Source organism: Thunnus maccoyii, chromosome 9 (assembly GCF_910596095.1).
Source record: "Thunnus maccoyii chromosome 9, fThuMac1.1, whole genome shotgun sequence".
Taxonomy (NCBI): domain Eukaryota; kingdom Metazoa; phylum Chordata; class Actinopteri; order Scombriformes; family Scombridae; genus Thunnus; species Thunnus maccoyii.
Window position 1 is genome coordinate 8,602,729 of NC_056541.1, and position 24,432 is coordinate 8,627,160.

Sequence of the window (24,432 nt, forward strand, 5' to 3'; positions counted from 1 at the left end):
ATGTCATTGAACCCCCTTCCCACACTCCTAACCCTGACTCTTCGACCATGCTTTGTGTTATCCTGTATAGTCACTCCTTTGTATTCATTTGTGTTGCAGGCCGAAACAGATTTATGTTTCACACATCGACCTTCAGTACCAAGTCAATAAAAACAGCAAAATATTACTCTTAGCTGACTGCAGAGGGGATTTAAGAATTCCAAGTTTTATAATCATACACAGACTTCTCTCATTTCAATCAATTAAAAAGCAGCAGGCTCTGAAATCCATCACAAGCCGTACACATGCTCAATCAACCCAGTTTATCCTGAAATGCTGTGCAGTGGTGACACGCAATGTACATTTCCAAACTGTGACTTTCCCACAACATGTTGATGAAAAGCAAGAGAACATTGTGTTGGTATGCTCAGCTGAGACTGAGGATGGGCAGATGGAGGCAGTTGTGTCAACATTCCTCTCCATCCTGGCACTGAATCAGACTTTGAGCCACTGTCACATGAAAAACTGGATGATTTGGGGGTGGGGGTGGCTTGGGGGTGTATAGACTCCAGTGTGGGTCTGTAAAAAATACTTAAAGGAAAGATTGATTTGGAGACATCAAGGTTGTGGTAGTTGAGTCTGACCTGAGACCAAGTCCAAAACGGGGCCAGACAAAAGAAAGACCTTATCCAGATCAAAATGTGAAATAGTGAAGACGTAAAAGGGCAATAAACAAAAGAATTTTGCTGAAATTATTTTGCACGCTTGGGCGAAAACAAAGGAGGACCATGTGGTAAAAACCTTTCAGTACTTTCTATCTTTTTAGATTGTTTAAATGTGAACATCCAGTGGTGTTTGAGACCAAGTCAAGGCTGATCATAATAGATGCGGGTTCCTGAGAAGTTCAAAAGTGGATTTGAGACCAGAGTGATGTTCTATAGCCCTGAGAAACTCCATACTTTATCATAAAATGCATACATGCATTCAATACACACGTACATAGTAAGTAACACAATGTCAAAAGAATAGAGTCCAAAACAAAGCTGCTTTGCCTTCTGGTTCTAATTACCTATGATATGACCTTTCCATCCATTCTTATATCCATCCATTCATCCTCCTTCACTGCTTCACTGCCTTGTGGCCCAGTCCTGCCTATATCCCTCTTCACCCCTCTAAAAGAGGACACATATGCAGCGCGTGATTAACTCCTTAGCACAGAGTTTCCACTGTTTCTCCCCATGAAAGGAGCTCTTGTCCCCCATCCTGAAGGAACCAAATGAACAGTCCCCTGGTTCCCTCGGGCTCTTTGAAGAGCTGCTGTGACCGAACGACTCTGCAGGACTCCCGCCTCTTCCCCGAGACTCAGCAGCCCAGAGTCACAGGAAAGGGTCAAATATCAATCAGCATTCACATGAATCTCTTTAGAGAATACAATTGGAGATTTATGTGGTTATTACTCAATACATACTTTTTAACCTCACTGTTGTTCTAGTTGAGTGTAGACTAGAATAAGATGCTGGCAAGAAGCTGAGGAGAGGACGTGCCCCCATGAGAAATAATAGGATGTCCATGAATTAGAATCTGATAACTATAAATCGATTAAATGAGGACTGATTTTTAAGTTTTGGTTTCACTATAGCTACATGTATTGCTTTCTTTATTCCAGAGAAGTAAATGAGGAAACACCAATTTAATGACCATACACAAAAGGAAATCGAAGTTGCTAAAAACAAACCACAAAAGACAAAATATACCTTACAGTTGGTAAATGTTTTGCAGCTTTTTAGGCCCTTCTTTACAAAAATGCACTGCAAGCCTATAAAAACAGGAAAGGGCCAGTCAAATAAAAATTGCCACTTCATAATTACACAATGTTATGGTTTTACGTATATGCAACTGTTTCAACAGTGGTATCATATCAAGTATTGTACAATCCTTTCTGTGAGTTATCTTTTATGGGAGGCAATAACAACAACTGGAGGGAACAAGAAGGTTACAGATTTCCTGTGCAGCTATTAATGCCATATAATTACACTCTGCGTCATGCAGTTAAGTGTTACAGAAACAATAACATCAACAGAGAACAATTACAATGCCAATGTAAACTTTACAGGAGGAAAGTACTCATACTGCAGGTTCGCTTCAGAGCCCAAAATAAGCAACATATCAAAAAAAAAGCAAATACAACATGAAAGCCAGTTCATTGACATCAAGAAAAACAGAACTAAAGAGGTCATATAAGCACAGCTTACAAAGATAATAAAAAGTACACAATGTATACAAGTAGAAAATGCTGAAAAAATAACCAAAGAACCTTGTTGTACCTTGAAAAAAACACCAAGAATTTTCAATATAGCTGTCCACCAATAACTGGAATAAAACTTTTTCCTCTTGACAAGCGTGAAACTAAATCAGTCCAGTTTAGGTATCTTTGGTTCCACTTTTTTTGGTTTGTTCATTTAAGATAACAGTTAAAATTAAAATTGGCAAAGATATGTAGGCAAACATAGCTTCTTTTGCTTAAACCGATCCACAGTTGAGGCATATTTAAACACTGGAGGCATGGTACCATTTAGTCTTACAGAGTCTTAAACCCTAAAACAATGCAATAAAAGCAGCTTGTTACTTCAGCATAAATCTATGAGAGAATCCTTAAGGGACAAAACATCTCTGATACAAGGTTTTTTTTTTAAACAATACCCTGATGGCATAAACAAATTATTGTGAAATGAGAATAACTCACATGGTGATATTGGCCTAGTTTCTTTATGTAACTGAAAGAGTCTTCTCTCTTTCAGACATGGCAGTCTTCCTCAAAATATGTTTGCCAGAGAAGGTAATGGCCTAATCATGTTCACTGATCTGTAGAGAATGCCACTAACAGCCATTACATCAACAAAACTATCTATTGCATATGATTTACAGGGAGTGTGATTGTCCTGCAGTATGTTTTTTTAAACATAGCATTGGCAAACTGCAGATGTTGCAGCATTACAGAGAAAGTAAGGGAGTTTAAAGTGATTTATAAGCATGCCATAAAGTGAGGACATAGGATAGCTTGGGATTTCATTTTTGGTTTAGTGGTTTAGCTGACTGAATAAAACCTACAGTAAGAGCACATTCTGGTGATTTGGTGTTAGCAGAAGTATGAAAGAGGTTTAAAACAGCCCTTTTGGAACAAAGATCAAAGACCTTGTTTGGGCTTCAACAAACCATATCTGACAGAGTTGGAGAAAAGGGAGCTAAGTGTTTAAATCCAAAAATATAATATTTCTGTATGGAGGAGCTATACAGAAATAAGTGAGGAATTAAAGGTGACTCACAAGCGCAGAAAACAGCTAAGTCCTTAATGTAGCATAACTTCTATACTTTGGGGTGTCAAATTTATTTGATTAAAGAAAAACTTTCCTAATAACATGGTATATCAACCTGAAACTTTTCCTGGTAGCAAAAAAGAGGACAAAAGTAAAAATCTGTGTGCTTCTTTTGCTGGAGATTTTTGTTTGTTCTAAAGCTTAAGGTATAGAACCGTATTTGTGCATGTTCGTCCATTGAAATGTGAAAAACCCCAAAACAAAATAGCTTGCAATCCTCAGAGGATTTAATTTTTAGTACCTTCAGTACTTGTGGAAAGCGTACACAAAAATATCTTTTTCCAGAAACCTGTATAGCAAATTACAGTTATGAAACCTAAAAAGCAATCCATATATAAATATAGTGGTGGACATACTGCAGAATAGAGATGAATGAACTATGGATTATGTCTGTGCGCCACTGTTCTCACAGTTGTGTCCGGCTTAGCCACAGGTTGTGGTGTGAGACTGATACATAGTTGTTACGCAAAAAATGATTCTTGAAGTGTAATACAATGGTATAGAGGTCATTATAATACAACTCACCAATACAACTCAAGTGCACCCTCGGTTTAAAAGCATTTCTCACTCTTGACTGGTCCTGGAGTTACAGCACACTCAAAGAAAAATGTTTAAATTCCTTGATTGAAAAGCTATGTGCTTCACCTTCCAACAAATCCATTTTAGTCTCTTTGGAATCCATCACAAACTTCAGCAATTTGTCTTATAAAAACACTTATTTCACCATCTGTGGTGGCATAATGGCTGTCTTTTGCTGGGGTGTTTTAATTTCCGAGGTATCCAAAGTACCCTCCTTGCCTTTCTTCCTTGGTGGCTTTTTTATTGGAGTCTTCTTTGGTGTAGGATCCAACTTTGGGTCCCCTGCCCTTGAGCCGTTCAAGTCCTGCTTCTCCGGGCTCTTCATGTCAGGGGTCCCGAGGTCGGTGGTGACGGGCGCCACCATCTTCTGGAGGCTGCTTGAGGTGGGCAGCAGGGGCTTGGTGGAGCCCTGCTGGTTCAAGCCAGTGGAGGGGGCCCTCTTGGCTTTCTGTGGAGGTGTGGGCTTCTCCCGGTTTCCCTTGGGTGTTGATAGACCATTGGTCTTTGTCAGGCCTGTCCCCTCGTTCCTGTTAATGCTTTGGGTTTTCTCTTTGAGCTGAGCAGCCAGGAGTGTGGCAGCCTCAGAGTTCATATGAGGATGGATGACCTTGGGGCTCTTGGGCGGCTCCTTGGGGGTCTCCTTTGGACTGTCGGCACTCTTCTTCTCAGATGAGGAGCTATGGAAGTTGCTAATCTTCTTGAGGGCATTCTGAACCACACCATTAATGTGCTCCATATGACTGGGACTGCTGTGCTCATCCCCAGACTTCTTGCCTCGCAGAGGTTTGTGCTTGCTGGGGGAGCCATTGACGTCTGCCTCCTTACCCTCCTGTTTCTTCTGCTGCTCACGGCTTTTCTCCTTCATTTTCTGCCGCTCCTCACTCTTGGCTGATCCATCGCTGGAGCTCCTCTTTTTCTCCTTTGGAACTGCAAGTACTTTTATTCCCCCCTGCCCCTGCTGATCTGGCTGGGAAGACCCTGTAGTATTTCCATGGATCCATGACACTTTGGGCTTAGTGGATGGGTCTGGTGGGCGTGGTTTGGGCTTGCCAGGTGAAGGCGGTGGCTTTCCATTGCGCTTGGGCTCTGGGGTAGGAGTGCTATCCCCATCCTTGCCGCTGCTGTCATCCTCCTTGGACTGCTTGGAGAGGCGGGCAATGCGGGCATAAAGGGCTGCAGTCGTGGACTCAGAGCCACTGGTGGAGCCTTCACTGTCGGACGACTTCAGCAGGGGCTGCTCACTGCCTTCTTGTTTTGTGATGCTGGTGTCTTTGAGGGAGGTGTACTCCCCTGCATCGTCATCATTAGGGACAGCTTCTGGCTTCTCTGTTGCTGGGCTGGGACAGCGTTTTTCCTTATTTTCGTTCACAGATTCTGTGGATCATTGGCACATCAACAGGTATTAGTCAAGGTTCAAAATTAAGTTACAACAAAATCCTTTTCTGACAAACCATTTTATCAGATCAGACACTATGAATATTCATGCAAAAAAATCTCATTATTCCTCTTACAAATGAAAAGTTGAATTCATAAGGAATAAACAAATCGTTGCTTTATTCACTTGGGAATTTTGCTAATACCGCCATACTTGGTCTGGTATGACCAATATCCTATGGTGGTTTTTATGTTAGCTAATGTTAGCCAACTTGAGATACAGTAGATATTGCTTGTGTCACTGACATTACTGATTTGGTTTGCTGACCTGATGATTCTCTACTTGTGCTATTATTACACTGTGTTTTAGCATTTAAGCTATTATCTCATAATTACCACATTTGGCCACAGTGGCCACTGTTCAGCAAAAGTTGATTTGCTGAACAACTTTAGCAGACATTATTGGAAACTTGTGCTGGCCCACAGGTATTATGAAACATTTACAAAAACATGTACTGATGCTGCTATAAATCTTGTTTTTTTGTGGAGTATTTTTCTTATTTGAATTTTTGAATTAAGGATATAGGGTGTCATATATTATACAGACTGTAAAGCCTTTTGACAATCCATCAAAATTTCTCCAATAAAATAAAATATAAAGTAGAAAAAAGACTACATAGCTAAAAGTAGCAGCATGACATTATTTTCATCTGTAAGGGGACATTTTTTTCATTTTCACAAGCCTTTGACAAATTTCAAGATGCACTCTTTAATTTGAAATTAGTCCTGAATTCAAACAAGACTAAAACTATGCAATTCTCCAGAGCCAGAGATATTGCAGACAATAGTTAGCATACTACCACCCTGAATGGACACAACATTGAGAGGGTCTTAGAGTATAAATATCTTGTTATCTGGCTGGATCAAAAACTTTGTTTTGACACACTTCTCAGCAAGCTACAACAAAAAAGGGATATTTGTACAGAAATGTAGGATGACCACCACTCCACCTGGCTAAATCTTTGTAATGTGGTGGAAACATCAACATCATGAATAGATTTTTCACTTTAGTCAAAGTGAAATACTGAAAAATAGATCTAAGTGAGCAGTAGTGAAATACTGCATAGATCTAAGTGTGCGGAAATCTTTTATCATATTTGTACAGAAACAAAGCTAATTTTCCTATGTTCAGTAGGAAGCGGATAATCAAGGCTGTCTTCTTGTCTGTTTTGGATTATGGTGATGTTATCTATAGACACGCCTCTGCCTCCACTCTTAAACCGCTTGATTCAGTTTATCACTCTGCCCTAAGACACATTACAGTGACAGTTATTCCACACATCATTGCTTCTTGTATGAAATGACAACTTGCCATCATATGTTACTCCTTCATTAAATCAGTCCTATTGTCACTATTCAATTCATTCAAGTGATTAGCTAGTGCTTTAGGTCCTGTGTACAAACACTGAATTTGCCTTTAGTTTCTGTGCTGCACACAGAAACTGTTGTTGTTTGTTTTCTCATTGGGTGTTTTTTTTTCTTCATGTTTATTTTATTCTGTGCTCTCGGTAACATTGTAAATGTAGGATCTGTTGTTTGTTTGTTTGTTTTCTCAATGTTGTTTTTAGGTGTATTTTACTCTGTACTCTAAGCAACATGGTAAATGTGGGTATACCCTCAATGTTCCCTGAGAACTAAATACGTCAAGGTTGAAATTTTTTTATTCCCACCAGAAACACACAGGCACACAGGTTATTCAAAGACTGATTTCTGTTCTACGTCATTTTTGTAATTTGTGTACACATACTTGAGAGCTGGAGCATGGAGCAGCTCCAATACAATAGATATTATCAGCACAACTCTAATTCAAAAACCTTCTCATGATGTTTACAGTAATTATTTTGTGCTCAAGGCTTTTTTTTTTAACTCACAATCAATTGTTTCAAAGTCCTTGAACCATTCATGGGGGGAACTAAACTCTGAGAGACTACTTGAAGTCAGTCAATCAAACAGACAAAAAAAAAATCCCCTAAAACAAAACCTGACTTGCACTGTCTGATTTCCAGAATAGAAACTGGTGAAAAGGGTGTTTTCCACCAAACTTCAAGGAGTTAGTCACAGTTTGGATTTGTGCCATATGCTGACTTGACCATTCCATTTCCTGTTTATACTCTCCTTGTTCTCATAGAGAAACCTGGACCTAGATGGCACAAGATAGCAGCCAACTATCTCTGTAATGAGATTTACAGAAGTGGGTGAGTCACTGCACAGTCACACATGGGATCTTGAGTTCTTTGGAAACGTATGAATATCAGCAAGCGTGTCTGTGTGTTAATGCTCCTACATGCCAATTTACGGATTTTTTGTGCGTCATTCAAGATAACTAAACAGTTTATTTATTCTTACGATGACTCACCTTCATGGGGCACACAGTAAACTGGCCCCTCATCTCCGCTCTCAAAGGAAGAGAAAGACTCCTGGGATGACCATGAGGAGGGGGAGGGCTGCTCAGCCACTGAGGGGGGCTCGATGAAGCTGCAGTTGAAGGTGTTCTCCGGGTCGTGGTGGGCTACTGAGAACAGAAAACAAACGCAGAAGCCAAAAGGTCAGTTGGAGGGTATTATACCATGTTACAAGAACAACAGTCTGTTCTCACTCACTCTCACAACTGCAGCAGAGTTGTAGAAAGTGTTGGTTTAAGTGAGTCTGTGGACAAAATTAGGTTTTATTGAATTTACTTGTGAGTTAACAAAGGCCCCAACATTATGGGCTTTTCAAAGTGAATATTGATATTTTTATATATAGGCTTTTCAGCATTTTTACATTTTGACACCCAAACCTAAAGAAATTCACTTTTTCATTTAGATCTATATTTGAGACTAAAGTTCTCAATTTGCCAACAAGAGGACTTAATGGGTTTCTTTTGGGTCCATCACCAGATCTCTGTTGACCCCAACCATTCTGATTGTACAGGAAAGGCAGGGTTGCATTTGTCCTTTAAATAAGGTATAAATAAATAATGTGAACACAGAGCCCAATAGACAAAAAAGCACCCTACACAATATTGAAGAGTTATTGTGTACCTGTAGATATTACCACATAAAGCCACTAAGGTACAGATATAAATTTGCTAGATCGTCAATTCATTAATTTATGAATTAATAAATAATTGAGGTTATGTGAGCTTTTATGTACTGTTATTTTCTTGATCTATGAGACGCTAAAGTAAAGATTCATAATCAATTAAATGAAGTATAGCGTTAGTTCAGGTGGAACACTGAAGTGGTGCTAGTATTGGTTGATTGGCATCAGCTACATATGAGATTTACAATCTTTGGCTCATTCACAGCTGTGTGACTAGTAACATCCAATCATATTTATGCAGGTGTACATTGTGGACATTATAATCTGTCGCTTAATCACTGTTATTCTGCTGCTACGCTCATGCCAACATTGTTTCCTGCCGCTGCTCCCTCCACCACTCCAACTTCCTTGTAATGTTGATTAGTAGTAATAACAGAATCCTTGTTCATATTCTTTGAATCTTGCTCAGATTCTTTGAGAGCACCATCAAAGAGCAGAGTTTTTTGCCAAATCTAACTCTAACCATTTGCTATAAATCGTTAAATCCTTGATGTAAGTGTCTCTGACTGTAATTGAAATGAAAGTAAAAAGGAAAGTAAAATTTAATAGTTTTCTTCAGAAGGATTATTCAGTATTTAGGGAATGTAACCATATTTGCTTTTTTTCTGAGAGATGATGAGAGGATCGATATCAATCTCATATCTGTGAGACTGACTACAGAGCTGGAATAGCCTGATATATGGACTGGAAACAAGGAGAAACAACTCGCCTGGCTCTATTTGAAGTTAAAAAAATATTCCCACCAAAACTTCTAAAGCACACCAACTAACATGTTGTATCTCGTTCTCCTGTTCTAGTCTTTCCCAGTGTTTAGGTGTTGAGCAACACCTTTCACAAATAATTTTCAATTGAATCCTATCCCTCAATGATATGTAGGTCAAGTCATGTTTCTCTCTCGCTGTCATCGTCTCTCCATCTTCCTTCCTCCCTTTTTGCTGACCCCTCAGTCTGTGAGGACAGCTGTGGTTTCTGAGGGATGGTTGTGCTTGATCTTCCCATCTGGCGTGAACAGTGCAGTTTTGGCCTAAACTGTACTGGGCGTTAACTCGACATGACCGACCACATCAGATGCCCCTGCTTACACGCCCGATGACACATGGGTCCATCCGTTTGTTTAGTCCTCAGATAAACCCTTCATGGAAGGAATCCTCCAACTGTGCCAGGACCCTGGCCAGGAACAAATCTTTGCTCCTTAGCTGTTGTTGTTTGACTGTAATAAAAAAGATGAGCTACTTAAAGAGATCTGCGGCCGGTGTTTGTTGACGTCGTGGTGTTTAGAAGAAGCATCTGATAAAAAACAGCACTGATTTTGTATTTCAGCAGTAATATTTGCCACTCAGATTTTATATAGATTTGTTTATATTTTCAATGCACCTCCGCTTGTTTTTGATATGCATGCACTACTGATACATATAACTTGAGAATATAATATTAGTTTAGAAGTTCCCCTCACCCTAAAGTGTAAACTAAACATGTCTGGTTTATTTTTCATCATAAGCAGATCTAATGTTTATTCCCTTGCTTCCCGTGTCCATCCCTCTGCCTCATACCACGACTTTCTGAAGTGCCTTTTTTTTTGCTTTCAACTTCCAGCATTTTCTCAAACAACAACCAGATTTAGTCGCAGCAGAAATTTTGTGTGTGCTGACATGTTTGTACAAAGTGATTTTCAAGGACCCAGATTTGTTTGATTTGTTTTTCCATGCTGACTTTTATCTAGTTTTCCAAATTATAGATTTTAACTGTTACTTACTACCTATTGAACCAATAACTCAGATGGAACATCTGTTTAACTGTCTTGCTAGCATGCTAAGAAATAAGATGCAGATTAATCTTTACTGTAACAATGATCTCTTCTTAAAAAGATTTTCTTACATTTACCCAAAACAAGTAATCTAAACCTCTGAGCAACAGATGTCTTTGTGTGTTACTTGTAGGGCAGATAATGTAAACACAGGGGCAAAATGTCTACAGTAAGCAAGTTCAGATGTGTGTAAAAAAAATAGCAGAACCAAAAACACACACATAGGTATGTGTAGTACAGTAAGTGTTTGACCATTGTGACTACATGACATGAAGTCATGCACAATGTATTTATAGCAAATTGACATATAGATGTTAAATTAAAGTTTTACGACACAATACAAATGATTCAAAAGTCCAACATGATTTAACTATTCTAGTTGGATGAACTGTGAAAAGGAATTCAGCTTTGTGTTGATATGGTAGATTAATAACAAAATATTATATACAGAACCCAGTAAAATGCTTGATCCCTACAGTGAAGGGATCTGTTGGCTCTGTTATGCTGTAGGGGGCATTTTGCTGGCATTGTTTGTGTCTACATGGCCCCTTAGAGGGAAGGGTCACTGCAAATCAATACAAAGTTGTTCTGAGTGATCACCTTTATCCTATGATGCAACATTTCTATCCTGTTGGGAGTGGTCTCTCCCAGGATGACAATGCCCCGGTCACCAGATCTCAACCCAATTGAACACCTATGGAAGATTTTGGACTGACGTGTTAGACAGCGCTTTCCACTACCATTGTCAAAACACCAAATGAGGGAATATCTTTTGGAAGAATGGTGTTCATCCCTCCAGTAGAGTTCAGAGACTTTTAGAATCAATACTAAGGTGCATTGAAGCTGTTCTGGCAACATGTGGTGGCCCAACACTTAACTAAGACACTGTATGTTGGTTTTTGCTTTAATTTCTCACCCTTCTGTATATGTATGTATATGGACAGGGTCCTTACTGTGTAGCAGCACACAGATAGGCAGAGTCTCAGAGGAACTGAGGAATGTAAAACAGCTAACCAATGCAAAGACTTCAGTTATGTTAGTCAACAGGCTAACACATGGGCATTTTGCGACATAACTTCTGTGCAGTAATGAACAACTGCTGCCCTTGAAAGCTGCTCTTTCCAGACTACGGGTCTAGAGGGGCAGATAGTTCCGCAGAATGGACGCCACTGTGATCCCTCCCTATATGGAGGCCAAAGCACAACAGGGCATTATTGACATGTCCCAGCTGCAGAGCTCTACCACCACAGTTGCTCAGTGGGGGGACACATTTACAGACCTGGGGCAGTGGTAGTCTAGAGGCTAGAAAACTGGGCTGGGACAAGAAAACTGCTAGTTCAAATGCCTTGCCCAACCGTGGAAAAATGGGCATAGAATGGGAATATACTCGCTAATAATAATAAGAATCAATATGTTTCAGCCTGAAATAGCCTTTGCAAGGGTTACAGTATTGCATACAGAGTCTAAAACAAATACAGCATAAAGTGACATTTAGCATGGTCACTGCAGAGTCTAACAACCAATCACTGATCATATTTATTAACAAATACACCAAGAATTTACTGATAAAGACTACTGCAACATTGCACACATTGGTTCACACTATTAAAACCCGAACAGCTTTATTTTGCGTGCACTTGAGAGTTACTTTAGGGTGTGAGAATGCTTTCTGCCCATTTTATTAGTCAACTAACAACTGCATGAATGTGAAACAGAATGTTGTTGGAAACACATCTGCAATCCAAGCCAACTTTTCCCTGGATAAACAAAGATGAAAAAAGCAGGTGGTGCTGCTCTCAGCACTCATCCATGGCGAAGCATTTGGACACAGAGGATGCAAGGAATGCTGGACACACTTGAATCTGTAGGGTGTGGAGTAAATATGCTTAGAATGGAATGCCAAACTACAAACACAGCCTTAGTTTTGCCAAGAGGGGAATAGGTGACAGAGTGTTCCTGTAGCTACTTCTCTGAGGCTAAGTATGCTAACAGAGGAGTAAATGTTGTCTTCCTCTCCTACTTCCCCCCCCTTTCCGTTTTCATTCTGTCTTGCCACATCTGTTGCCACTGACCCTGGTGTGGATAAATCACAGTTCTGACACGGGCTGGGGTAAATTTGACCACTTCCTGTTTCCAGCCCCATCGGGCCCCCTCTGGAATGTGTGTGTGCAGGACTCTGTAGCCCCAGTCAGAGTTAGAGTTTCTAAATGTTGGCAGACCATGCTTCTGTGGGTAGCCCAACAGAAAGCAAACTAGCAAAAATTTGGATAGGACAAACCAGGAAGGACAAGAGAGACTTCGACCAGTTGTAATAATTGACTGGGTATTGAGATCTGTTCTTAAATTTGATTGGTGTGTGGTAGTCTTATTTGTTTTGAAAGTATATGGCTAGAAATCTTGATTGTAAAAGCCTAAACATTTATTTCTTTGCTTGCAGTGTAAAAAGCCTCCAGTATCTTTATGTACAAGTATGAAATAGATTATTCATTTCAAAAGGAATTTGAATAAGGCAATTCTGCTTTTTATGCCTCTGGCTTGTGGCTTCACATGGTAAATTCAAGCTCTTCACAAACAAGCATATTCATGTCCAACACTGTGATGACAAAGGCAACTCTGTCCCTGTGTTGTATGTTGAACTAGGGCATAATGGAGACAGATTGTAGCTTAAATAATCAGCTGGATAACTGAGGAAGCACATGCTGCTCAGACATGCAAAAGAAACCAGGTCATCATGTTTTAACTCCTTCCACACCACACTGACTTCAACAACCCCTTTTAAAAGCATCAGATTAGAATGTATCACAAGGATATTTAAGCCCAGCAAAGTTAGAAAGCACTGCATCGCTTTGAATAGAGAGAGTTTTTTTTAACCAATCAATAAATCATTCTATCTATAAATGTATGAACAAGTTCCTAGAGCCCAAGCTCATGGTTTATTTTGTCCGACCAACAGACCAAATATATTTAATTTAAAATGTCATAAAGTGGACAAAAGCAGCATCTTCACATTTGAGAAACTCGAACCAGGGAATGTTTGGCATTTGTTCTTGATAAATGGGTTTTTAACAATAAATCAATGAAGTAAATTGCTGTATATTAATTTTATGTCAGCTGATTAATTGACTGATTGTTTTAACATTACGGCAAATGTCATCCCTATTTTCTGTCTGTGTATTTAGCTAAACATTATTAATCTCCTAGTTTGACAAGTAAATTAAAATATGAAGCCCAATTAATACAATTAGGCTCCTATAGGTTTGTGGGTCTGTACAGAATTACAGAAAAATACTACTGTTGTGGTCTGAAATGCAGCACATGACAATACATTTACCTCTGCAATTGACGGTATTGTCACAGTGAAGATTAATCATGTTATAGTGATATAGAACAACAAATAGGGGCAAGAGAACTACCTGCTTATACAAAAAAATGATCGCTGCCTGCTTATACAAAAGATTGAGGTAATTAAGCGTGTATATTTAAACTGACCCTGAACAAAAACAACCAAGTTTAACCGCTTATCGAGGTTTAAAAGATCAGCATATCTCCACTGCCTACTATAAAAAAGACCGGGGTCACAGACAGATCTGTCACATACCACAAGACCTCCACATGGAGCAAGAGAGCTGCAGCGTCCACCCAAACAGTGCGGCCTTTGATAACGCGTCACTCAGCACCACCCGGGCCCCCCAACAACCACTGGCCTTCTTTTAATAACACAGTCTCCTCCTCAGCCCAAGAAAAATTGTCTTGGGGAAGAAGACGATGGAAACGAGTAAAGAAAATGGGACGAAAAAAAGCCCCAGTTTAGGGTTGTAATAATATGAACACATGGCATTTGAGGGTGCCAAGAATAATAAGGGGCTCTAAAACCAGTGCATTCCTTTCAAATGAAACCCCATACTCGCCTGGCAGCCACCATACACTTTTCAACCCTATTCATCATCTAAAAAGCAGACTAAGGTAGCACCAAAGGAAAATGCTCACTCTGACTGCCATTCATTGCTGTCATAGTCTCTGGTGTTAGGCTAAAGAAATTTAAAAGCACTGATAGCCACTGCAACCACAGTTTTCATAGTCTCTAACATCCAAATTGTGAATCAAAAATCTTCATGACCTGTGCTTGTTACACCACGGCTAATATTGAAGCTAAGAATGATGCGACTTTAGCAGTCTGTATTATACAAGCACCAGAGAGTACAATTACATAAAACATAGCAGCTTCTGGCAGCGCTGCGGTGGGATATGAGAAGGAGTTTTAGGGCTTACCGACTACTTTGGGCAGTTTCTGTCGCCTCAGTGGAATACGGGGAAGTTTAGTGCTGATTCGGCTGAATCGTCCACACAGGATCCGCTTGGCTTTTTTGCTGTTGGTAGAGTTGTCTTGGTTAGGATTGAAAAGGGATGACGCCATGGAAATCCAAATGAATCATTCAAAAGAGGCATATTAAATCTGGCCCTTAGCCTCTTTTGAGGGCTCAGGGGCTACTCACATTGCTACTCACACTGTAATGTCAATGTATAAAAGTATTTAGAATACAATTTGTATGCATTTATTCATTTAACAACCTGGCACCTATGAGAGAAAGAAAAAAACAAAACATTTTCCCCTGTTTTCATAACCAGGGCAAGCCCTCCTACTACAAAACTGAGCCCCCATCACACACTGCTACGGTGAAGACACCTATCTGTCACTCACTTGTGGTCGTCCTTGTGTCGACAGAGGCAGCAGCAGCACAGCAGCGAGAGGAGGACAATCAGTAAAAAGGAGACCAGGGTTCCAGCCGCGATCACACCCATCCGTTGGTTGGGCTCTGAAAAACGAGATGCAGGGAATTCTGGGTGTGCCACACTGGCGCAGCGAAGCTCTGAATGAGAGTTTCACAAAATCTCTCTCTCTGTCATCACTAACACTAAAGACCTTGGCATAACAGTAAAATATTATGATGGACTATGTCACTGCATTCAAATGACTTAAATAGCTGGTTTAGATCACTGTATGTAATCTTTATTAATGTGATAATGAAGATAAATCATGGTGTTGCATTAATGATTGATTTTCACTAGCGGCTTGACATGTGATGCATCTCTGAGGAAATGCATCAGGGTGAAATTCACTATTAATTTTATCTCCCTCAAGACATGTGACCACTTACCCTTTCACTTCTGATTTCCTGCAAACAACTTCCTCCCATCCTTCCTTAACTACACACCCCTCATCATAACTCATCAATGATTTATTAGCACCCCTCCCTCTTCATGTGGGATACACCCCAAAGATAATAAGTGCTGTATTGCATAAGTATGGACGGCATTAGCACTTGCAAGGACAGATGCCACCAGAAGAGAAGCAAACCATCAGTTAAAGGCTAAATGGTGGTGTCCCTCGGGTCTTTACACTGTCACATAAGTCTGAGATGGATTGTTGGGCAGTCTGGGTGTGGCGTGTTGTCATTTCTCTGTGCTCACAGCTGGATAAAGGATGGAAAATGGTTTGGGAGGGGGGTAAGGTAAAAGTGACAAGGTCTTATGATATCACTATCCCGCCTGCCTCCGCCCATAATGTCCACAGGCCAAAATCTCTACTACCTTTGACTCCTATAAAACAATATTCTTCCTGCCTGCCTCCATCAAACCGTCCACTTTTTCCTCTGCTTTCTGTCTCCTTTCCAAGTTCTCTTTTTCTCTTCCCTTTTCTCTATCCCTTTCTTTATTTTTTCTTCCTTCCTCTCTTGCTCTCTCTTTTTCTTTCTCTCTCTCTCTCTCCCCCTCTTCCTCTCTCTCTGGCTGGACAGGAACAGAGCCAACAAACACAGCCATAAAAAGGACACCGGTCTGGGTCTGGAAACTCTATCAAGGCCTCGCTACGTTAACTCTCCCACTACACACACTGACCTGAATAGATGTGTTTGTTGGTACTCAGTGTGTACAGCCAACTATTAGACATTTAATACACAGGCAGCACTAGTTGCTTCTGGCATTTTCGACAAACAGCTTGGAGGGTTATAATTCTTTCTGTATGTGCATCACGAGAACAACATTTTTGTCTCAGTAAAGGTACATTATTTAGAAAAACACTGGTTTCTGACTCACTGCTGTTTGCTGAAAACCCTTTAAAAAAAACATCATAACCACAAAGCATGTGGTTGCTCTTAAAAATATTTTCTTACGGAGATAGCAGGCACCAGACACAGGATCACAGTTCTTGTCATGGCAAGAGCAGGTTTTGTTGCAGTTAACTCCGTATTGCCCAGGTTGACAGGTCATATTGCAGCTTGAGTAGAGAAAGAAGAGACAAAAACAACATTTGTTTAATATTCATTCCAAGTGACAGATGCATAAACTGGGACACAGTTCTCCATACGTCTTTGTTCCAAGTAAATTGTTTCCTGTGATAGAAGTTTTTTTGTTTTTTTTTTCACTTGTAGGAATTCTATACTCCAGGATGTTGCTGTAAAATGTGCCTCAAAACACAAGCATGCTCCTTCAATTCCCAAGATATATATACGTGTGTGACAAATGTAATATGAGAGCCATCAAGCTTTTTCACAGTGTACAGTAAAGTTGCAGAGAGCATAAACACAGGTTTTTCTTGGGTATGAGGTGTCTTATGACTTACTAGGTTCCATAAAATCCCGGGTCACACAGGCACTCTCCGGTGACAACATGACAGATGCCGTTGTAACAGTGACTGCAGTTGTTCTCACAGTTTTCACCATACGTGCCGTTAGGGCAGCGTACCTCGCACCTATCGCACAGAGAAGGAATGCAATGATTACAGTCATTATCAAGCTTAGCGGTAGGAGTCATAGACATTATCACAGTGCAGAAAATGGTATTACAGCAGCTACTAGTTAAAGTCACTGCCATTATGTTTTTAATGTTGGACACGATAAAGCACCAGGGCTGACTGAACAACAAAATATAAACAAAACAGCATGTTTTTTTTCATCTAACATTCTTCTTTTAACATTTCCAAGTTGTATTGCGTATGTTTTCTTACCTGTCCCCAATCCAGCCAGGGTTACAATGTGAGCACTTGCCATGAATGGGGTCGCAGTGGTGACCGTCTTTACAGGTGGGACACACTTCCTGGCAGTTTTCACCAAAGAAGCCTTTGGAGCAGAGCTGATCACACCGTGTCCCATTCCAGCCTCTGTCGCAGGTGATGCAGCGTCCTTCTGTCACTTTGCAGGGCTGCTGGCCCTTGCAGTGCCCACACCTGGGATCAGTCAAGGAGCAGAGGAAAAATAGCTTCATTTATCTTGTTTACACAGAAATTCCTCCATCTCATTTAAGTGTACTAAAACGATTAAGGATCTGAAACGTGATGTGAGGCATCTGTATGCTTTGATTTGTTGCTCTAATCATCATTGAAGGGGAGATAAACAACACTGAAGTCTAACTGTGTGCTTTTTGGTTTATAGCAACTGAATCGTGTGAGAACGACACAGTCCATGGAAGGTAAAGCACTTAACCTGAATTGCTTTTACATGTTGCCTGATGATGATGGGATAATGTGAATACCAATTCCCATATCTCACTTTATTATTGTTCCATTAAGTAACCTATTCAGATATTTTAAGGGTTATCAGCTGCAGCATATATCAAATCTTATTTCCTATCAAAACCACAAAACCACACCATAATATGGATCAGACAGGGGAACTGAACATTAGGCATCTGTAAAACTGCATGTTTCCTGTGTTTCTGAAATGGTACATTTGCTCTCTGCCAAGATATTTCCCCCACCTGTTCCTGCAGTTTTGACCATAGAACCCGGCAGGACATGGTTCCCTGCAAAACTTCCCACGGTACCCTGGTGTGCAAGTACACGAGCCGTCCGCCTGGTTGCACTTGCCGTGGATGCACTGGCAATATCGTTCACACCTTGGGCCCCACAGCCTCTCCCGGCACTGGCAGCGTCCCGTGAACTGGTCACATGGTGAATTGTTACAGTTACACTGGATTGCACAGTTCCTGCCCGTCCAGCCGGGGTTGCACTGGCAACGTCCTGTCATCGCATCGCACACCGAGTTGATGCTGCAGTAGCAGTTGTTGTTGCACTGGGGACCCCAGGCGCCAGGGTGGCATGTGCATTTGCCAGTCTCTTGGTCACATTTGCCCTTTTGGCATAAGCATGCATTCTCGCAGTTAGGTCCCCAGCGATTGTGATTACAGGTACACTCGCCTGTCAAGTCATCGCACTGGCCATTGGGGTAACAATTACATTTACCCTTGCAGTCAGGACCCCAGAACTGGGCAGGGCATTCTGTTAAAAGACAGTGCAGTAATCAGGAAATAGGCATAATTTCTTCTGACTTGTCAAATATCCTTGAAAAGATACATTTCGACGCTCTCAATGCAAGCTAGAAATTGGTATTTACAAGGTGAAATATTTTTTCTTCATTTGACCTTTTAAACAAACAAAAAGTCAAAAAATTGGTAGAAATGCCAGAAAAATAATTAAAAGTCCCTTACTAGTGTCACAGCTAGCTCCAAAGTATCCATGACGACAGCGGCATTCATTTGGCCTGACACACACCTCATTTTCCTTGCAGGTGAAGTTGCCTTCACAGAGAGCTTGGGTGAACAAGAATAGGGTACATTATTCAACTGGCTTGTACAATATGTAATGTGACATGTATTGATAAATGTTAGCACTCTGTATGGTACATACGTGTCGGGCATTCATCCCCTAGCTGCCCCCATCCACTGCAGCACACTGATCCTGATGATCTGGAAAAGAAATTATGAGATTGAAAATGAGAGGGGAAAGATGAAGCACCTAGCTAAAACATAGTAAAACAAACACATATCAAAGCTGCAGTATCCACACCCAACTCACGGCTCTTTGATCTCACAGTTTTCACTGATGTGGCTGATGCCCAACACTGCAAACGTATGCAGGGCATTGTAACTATGGTACATATGTTTAACAGATGATTGTATAATTATCTGAATGTGGGGCATTCGCATCTAACCGTATACTGTACATACATTCAAAAGCTCTCATCCCCTGAATCTGCTCAGGTTATCAGCTTCTTTAATCTTTCCTAGCCTTTGCGGAAAGACGGGAAGAGTGTGAATATTCAGAGACAACATTTTGCAGCCAAGTTTTAAGCCTGTCAGGAAAGGACGGATGCGTCTCCTCTCCCTCCCACGCCTGTGACCTCTGTGGGGCCCCTGCAACACGTCAGCTTCCCCTAAAATGTTTGAAGATGGCAGTTTGCATTCAGTCAATGAGCAGGGAGCAACGTTGTTTTTTATCCTGCCAAAATAGGCGCGTGGTAGAGATCACTCGTCTAACCTCTGTATGCTTTCACTTTGTATGAAAGGAGAATGATTTAGAAACAAGTCTTTACCACTTTATGTACATAATACAGCACTGGATTTAACTTTTTGCAACTGTGCTGCCTCAACTTTTTACAAAATCCATGTATGGCGTTGACCCTTGCTGACCTTCAAGACATAGCCAATCCATGTCAGCACTCAGGAACAAAGATTACATTCACTGTTTTGTGGAATTAAATCTGTGTTTAGAAGTATAGCTGCACTCGTGTTTGCTTTCCATTATTGCATAAGGAATGTACCAGCTACCTTTGCCAAGGACATCAATAGCTGCTCTTTCACTTATTCAAAAACACATTTTTCTGCATCAATGCTGAAAACATCACATGACTAACAACTTTCCCAGACCTTTTTTTTTTTTTTTTTTAAAGAATACTTGATGCTAGAAAACAATGAGTGTTGATGGCATCATCAAACATTTTAGTTTCCATTCCACCAAGATTCAGCCGTTGATTTTGTAATCCAAGGACGCATATAGCAAATGCTGACTAGCGATGATAAATGCTGATCTACTTCCTTCTATTCATATGATTCAAGACAGAAAAAAATAAGAACATAATGGGTACAAGTAAGTGGTGAGTGGAGAGTGCACTGCAATGACTGTTAGATACTGAAAGAAGGGCAAAATGTCAAACTTGTAGAGCAGTGAAGGCCAGCACTATATATATATCACAATGACAACTTTTAAAGGCACTAAAATTAGCAACTTTTTTGGTAAATGATGCATATTTTGTTGCCCACCAAAGCAAAGTAGGAATCTGTGAGACAACAAACAACATCAACTTTGAAGAGCAGTTTTTGATTGTTTTACATTGGAAAAAATGCCAAGTATGGCTTGGCTGTAATCTGTATTGTAATCTATAAAAACTGTTACTACACATTTTTACTTTTTATTCCCATCTGTCCCAAACTCTGCAAGTGAAGTCAAATGTGTTTCATTAAATAAGAAATACTTTAACATACTATGAACACATTATTCCTTGTCATACAGCTTTTTATAGCATATTGGAGAATAAGGCACAGACTTTGCTGTCTACCACAATTTCAAAATTCTTCGACATCAGTCCAACAACTGTGGATGCTGCACTCAGCAATTGTGGACACGGATGTTTTTCTTTTACACTTGTAACCAGAGATCCACAGCTATAATCCTGGAGTCATTAAAAAGCTTGTTGGATCTTCACCTTTGAAAGTTGCCTGGTTATGTGGATTCTAGGAATACACTTTTCACAGTATCAGGCTTTACTCTGAAGTACGTAATCATAACCAAGTTCCTCAAACCACTCAAACAGTTTTCCAAAACTTCCCCATATTGAATTTTAAGTACATTATCAACCCCAGCGTGTTATGGTGCCACGAATGCTGTGAAGGTCAATGAGAGCGCCCCCTACGGTGCAACGCAAACACTGCGTGTTCCAGATGTACACATCTGTATAGCTACTTTCTTCAATGGACTCCTCCTCCTGCTACGGTGGACAGGGAACATGTTATACGCAGAAAAAGTGGTCAAAGTTAAATTACAAAATGGTGAATTATAGTGTTACTACCACTTCTTGATGAAAGCATAAAAGCAAAGTTTAAAGAATGAAGATAATGGTGGATTTCAAATAGTTAAAGCGATTCTTTCACTTTAGTGAGAACCGTTATTCGTGCATATGACCACTTGGATCACACTGGATCGCACACACTGCAAAAAACTGCAATTTTATAAAGTTATTACTGTCGTGCTCGTTTTTTAACCCCACGTTCTTAAAGAAAATAAAAAAAATGCTTGAGGAATGTGATTATACAACTTGTTTTCAGTGCTATCTGCAACTCTGACTGGATTATTTGAAACAAGGGAGAATGAGGGAAAAAACGTCACAAGGAAAAGAAACAAGCTGATTTGCATTAACAACCAGCGGGATAACTCTTTTTTTCTTTTGCAATGATGCTTACCCAGATGCCTTGCATACATTTCTGCCTTTAGGATTGAGTTCTTGGCTGACACAGGAGCAAAAAAACAGACAAACCACCGCAACAACAGCAAAAGAGTTCTTCACTTCCATTGTACAAGCAGCAGCATCCTTCTAGACGCCTTTTGTACTCCACATTTCCCTTCTCCAAAAGTAAAGATGATGAGTTTCACTGGATTTTAAACACTCCGATTTCTTTCACGCACATAATCCAGATGAGTTTGCTGTAAGAAATTCAAATCCTTGTCCAAAAGAGGTTTTTAAAAAGTCCTACGCCATCGATAAAACTCAGCAGCGCAAAAAAGTGACCTGCGACAACAATCCCAGAAAAAAGTCATAAAACCCACTCTTGCAAATCACAGTAATCTTGATAAACGCCGTTCTCATGCATTGCGCCGTTAATTCCACAAACATTTCTAAAAGAGGCCATTACGCAAAGATGGGTCCAGACTCATAATGACATTAAAACAACTTTTGCCCATGTAATGTCCTCAGTGCGTCTAGAAACGTGTCAATTGACAATAATCTTGACCAAAAATAAAAGTGAATGATTTCTCCTTTGCTTTTTCCTCTCTGATGAGAAGTGCTTAATCCGTAACTTTTGTCCTCTCTTGCGCTCCCAGGAGTGGCAGGAGGGAAATTCCTGATTTGTTACTCTATCTTTGGCTGTGTGCGCCATGCGTGCGCCACCAAATTTGCATAGGCCTGTGTGCAGAAGGGTCTGCTTTTGTGTCGTTGGATAAAAAAAACAACAACCTATAACTTATTGCCTAATTTGGCATTTAAACAAACTAAAAGTGTATTGTATGCGATTTCGGTGAAAAAGGATCGTTATATTTTATATAATGAAAAATATCACCGTTGTCATTGTTCTCATAAACCTTACTAGAAGTTGCATATTTTAAGCATCTGTCAATCATCTTGAACTAGATTTAAAATAACAGATATGTAGATCAACACAAACTTGGCGATTTAGTAATCGATTTAATTTAGTTTTAGTTTTTAATTGACGGATGAGAAGAATGTGTGTGTGTATGTGTGAGTGTGTGTGTCTTTGTGTGGGGGTGGAGGGGGCAGCAGTTCAATAACTACATGTGAGACAATGGCTCCCCCATCTGTTAACACGGACGAAGGGATACTGGCATATGGCACCCCCTGAGCTAAATACTGAATGCCATTGCCTGCCTGTGCATAGTTGCACAATCATGCGCCTGGGGTCTGGAGGGTTTCTCACAGGAGCACCGTTGATCTCTTTAAAAGAGTTCAGGTCCCCAAGTTATTCATTACCCTTCTACAAAATGTTATGACATGTTTGTAATTTTACTCTACTGGCATAATCACTATGTCAACATTAGTAACAGGACACACAATTTGCAGATTGATTGACTTTTATAAATGGCTTAACATTATACAACTGCTCTTCTATAATACTGTCAATTATTGTTATGGTAATTCATATGGTCAAAAATATGTGTAATTACGATACAAATGTTCCAAGGGTAATTTGTGAGTCTTACTCAAATTTAAATTAGACCTACTTGAATATTAGTCAAACATATGATAATTTGTGTTGCAAATTATGCTTAAAGGTAGCACTCTTTATTTTTTATTTTAGTCATCATGTCAATTTTATCAACCAATCCTTCTCCATTTTAGCGCTGTGCAAAGTAGTGAGGTATTTTCCTTGTAAGAAAAGTTTCTGAAATGTTACTGATTGTGTCATAACAATCAGGGGTGTGGTGTAAGAGGTATTTAGGTTATTTAAGTAAAAGTAGCAATGCCTTAATGGTAAACTACTCAATAACAAGTAAAAGAACAAGGTTTTACTCAAGTGTGCCAGCAAACTGAAGTTCCTGTTTCACAGAATACGGCTTTTCCACTTTTCTGTTAAGAAACTTCTCGTGTCATCATTGATACAGTGTCATTTCGATTATGCGTGCTCTGCTTGGTACAGTGGTTTGACAGCTAAACTTAGGAACAAACTGCAGGGGATGCAAATATTCAGTATTTATTAAATGCATCCTCTCAAACTCATGTTGGTAGTGATGAATTCAGAAAAGGGTAGGACTGCTGCCGACACAGCTCAGAACAACAGAAGCTGCATAAATATTATCAATGGGTATGCTCCTCAATACTTGTGTTCTCAGATAACAATAGTCCATACTCAGCATAACTGAAATACCAGGGCTAGTGTGTGTTCATGTAAAGTGCCGCGAGGGGATAATGTAGCCAGAAGTTTCTTTTTTTACACCGGTGCAATGTTGTGGAACAGCTTTCTATTATGAGGGGGGCTTATAGAAGTCAGGTTAGGACTTTTTTATGGAACAGGGTAAAAGATTTATGATGAAATCTGCAATGACACTGTTACTTCATCTGTTGTTTTTTATTTCTTAAATTGTGGTGATGTGTTTCTGGATTTCAGGATTGTATTGTTTAATTTTTATACTGAATGTCTGTGGTTTTTTTATGTTATGTTTATGTTTTCTTTGTCTTTGAACATCTTGGGACCATGTTGGAAATGTGTGTTTTTACTTTAACATGCTATCCTTTGGACTTTTGTCTTTTTATGTGTCTGTTAAATTCATAAAATCAATCAATCAATCAATCAATCAATCAATCAATCAATCAATCAACCAAGTACCCCATTTCAGAGTAATGGGGTTTTAATTACCCCATTACTCTGAAATAGGGCACCTAAAACACCCCATTTAAGAGTAATACTTAATATTAGTGGATTACTTACTTGCAAGGACATACAGTATGTTATTACTGGGCATCTTGTACAGTATAGACTATATTCAGTTTAGTTTATATTTCCACATTTGTGTTAGGCTGTTATAGTTAAATGTTTATTACATAACTCTTGAAATGT

At 39.9% G+C, this 24,432-nt stretch overlaps 1 protein-coding gene across 1 annotated transcript; it reads right to left on the bottom strand.

The window, feature by feature from the left end:
• Window positions 1-1,619: 1,619 nt before the first annotated feature.
• On the bottom strand, window positions 1,620-23,228 carry scarf2 (scavenger receptor class F, member 2). Its single transcript, XM_042421313.1, has 11 exons — window positions 21,544-23,228; window positions 18,935-18,993; window positions 18,736-18,837; window positions 18,007-18,526; window positions 17,258-17,476; window positions 16,874-17,002; window positions 16,425-16,528; window positions 14,954-15,068; window positions 14,524-14,621; window positions 7,723-7,878; window positions 1,620-5,306 (listed from the first exon to the last, which is right to left on the bottom strand). Exons 1-11 carry the CDS (start codon window positions 21,651-21,653, stop codon window positions 4,069-4,071), a joined length of 2,850 nt encoding a protein of 949 aa, XP_042277247.1. The 5' UTR covers window positions 21,654-23,228; the 3' UTR covers window positions 1,620-4,068.
• Between the last annotated feature and the right edge of the window lie 1,204 nt (window positions 23,229-24,432).

Excerpts from the sequence above, each read along its gene's own strand:
- scarf2 (XM_042421313.1), bottom strand. The coding sequence starts at position 21,653 with ATGGAAGTGAAGAACTCTTTTGCTGTTGTTGCGGTGGTTTGTCTGTTT. Across the intron at positions 18,838-18,934 it reads AGGGGATGAATGCCCGACAC|CTCTCTGTGAAGGCAACTTC; the intron begins GTATGTACCATA and ends TGTTCACCCAAG. Across the intron at positions 15,069-16,424 it reads GTCTGGTGCCTGCTATCTCC|AGCCCAACCAACGGATGGGT; the intron begins GTAAGAAAATAT and ends CTCGTTTTTCAG.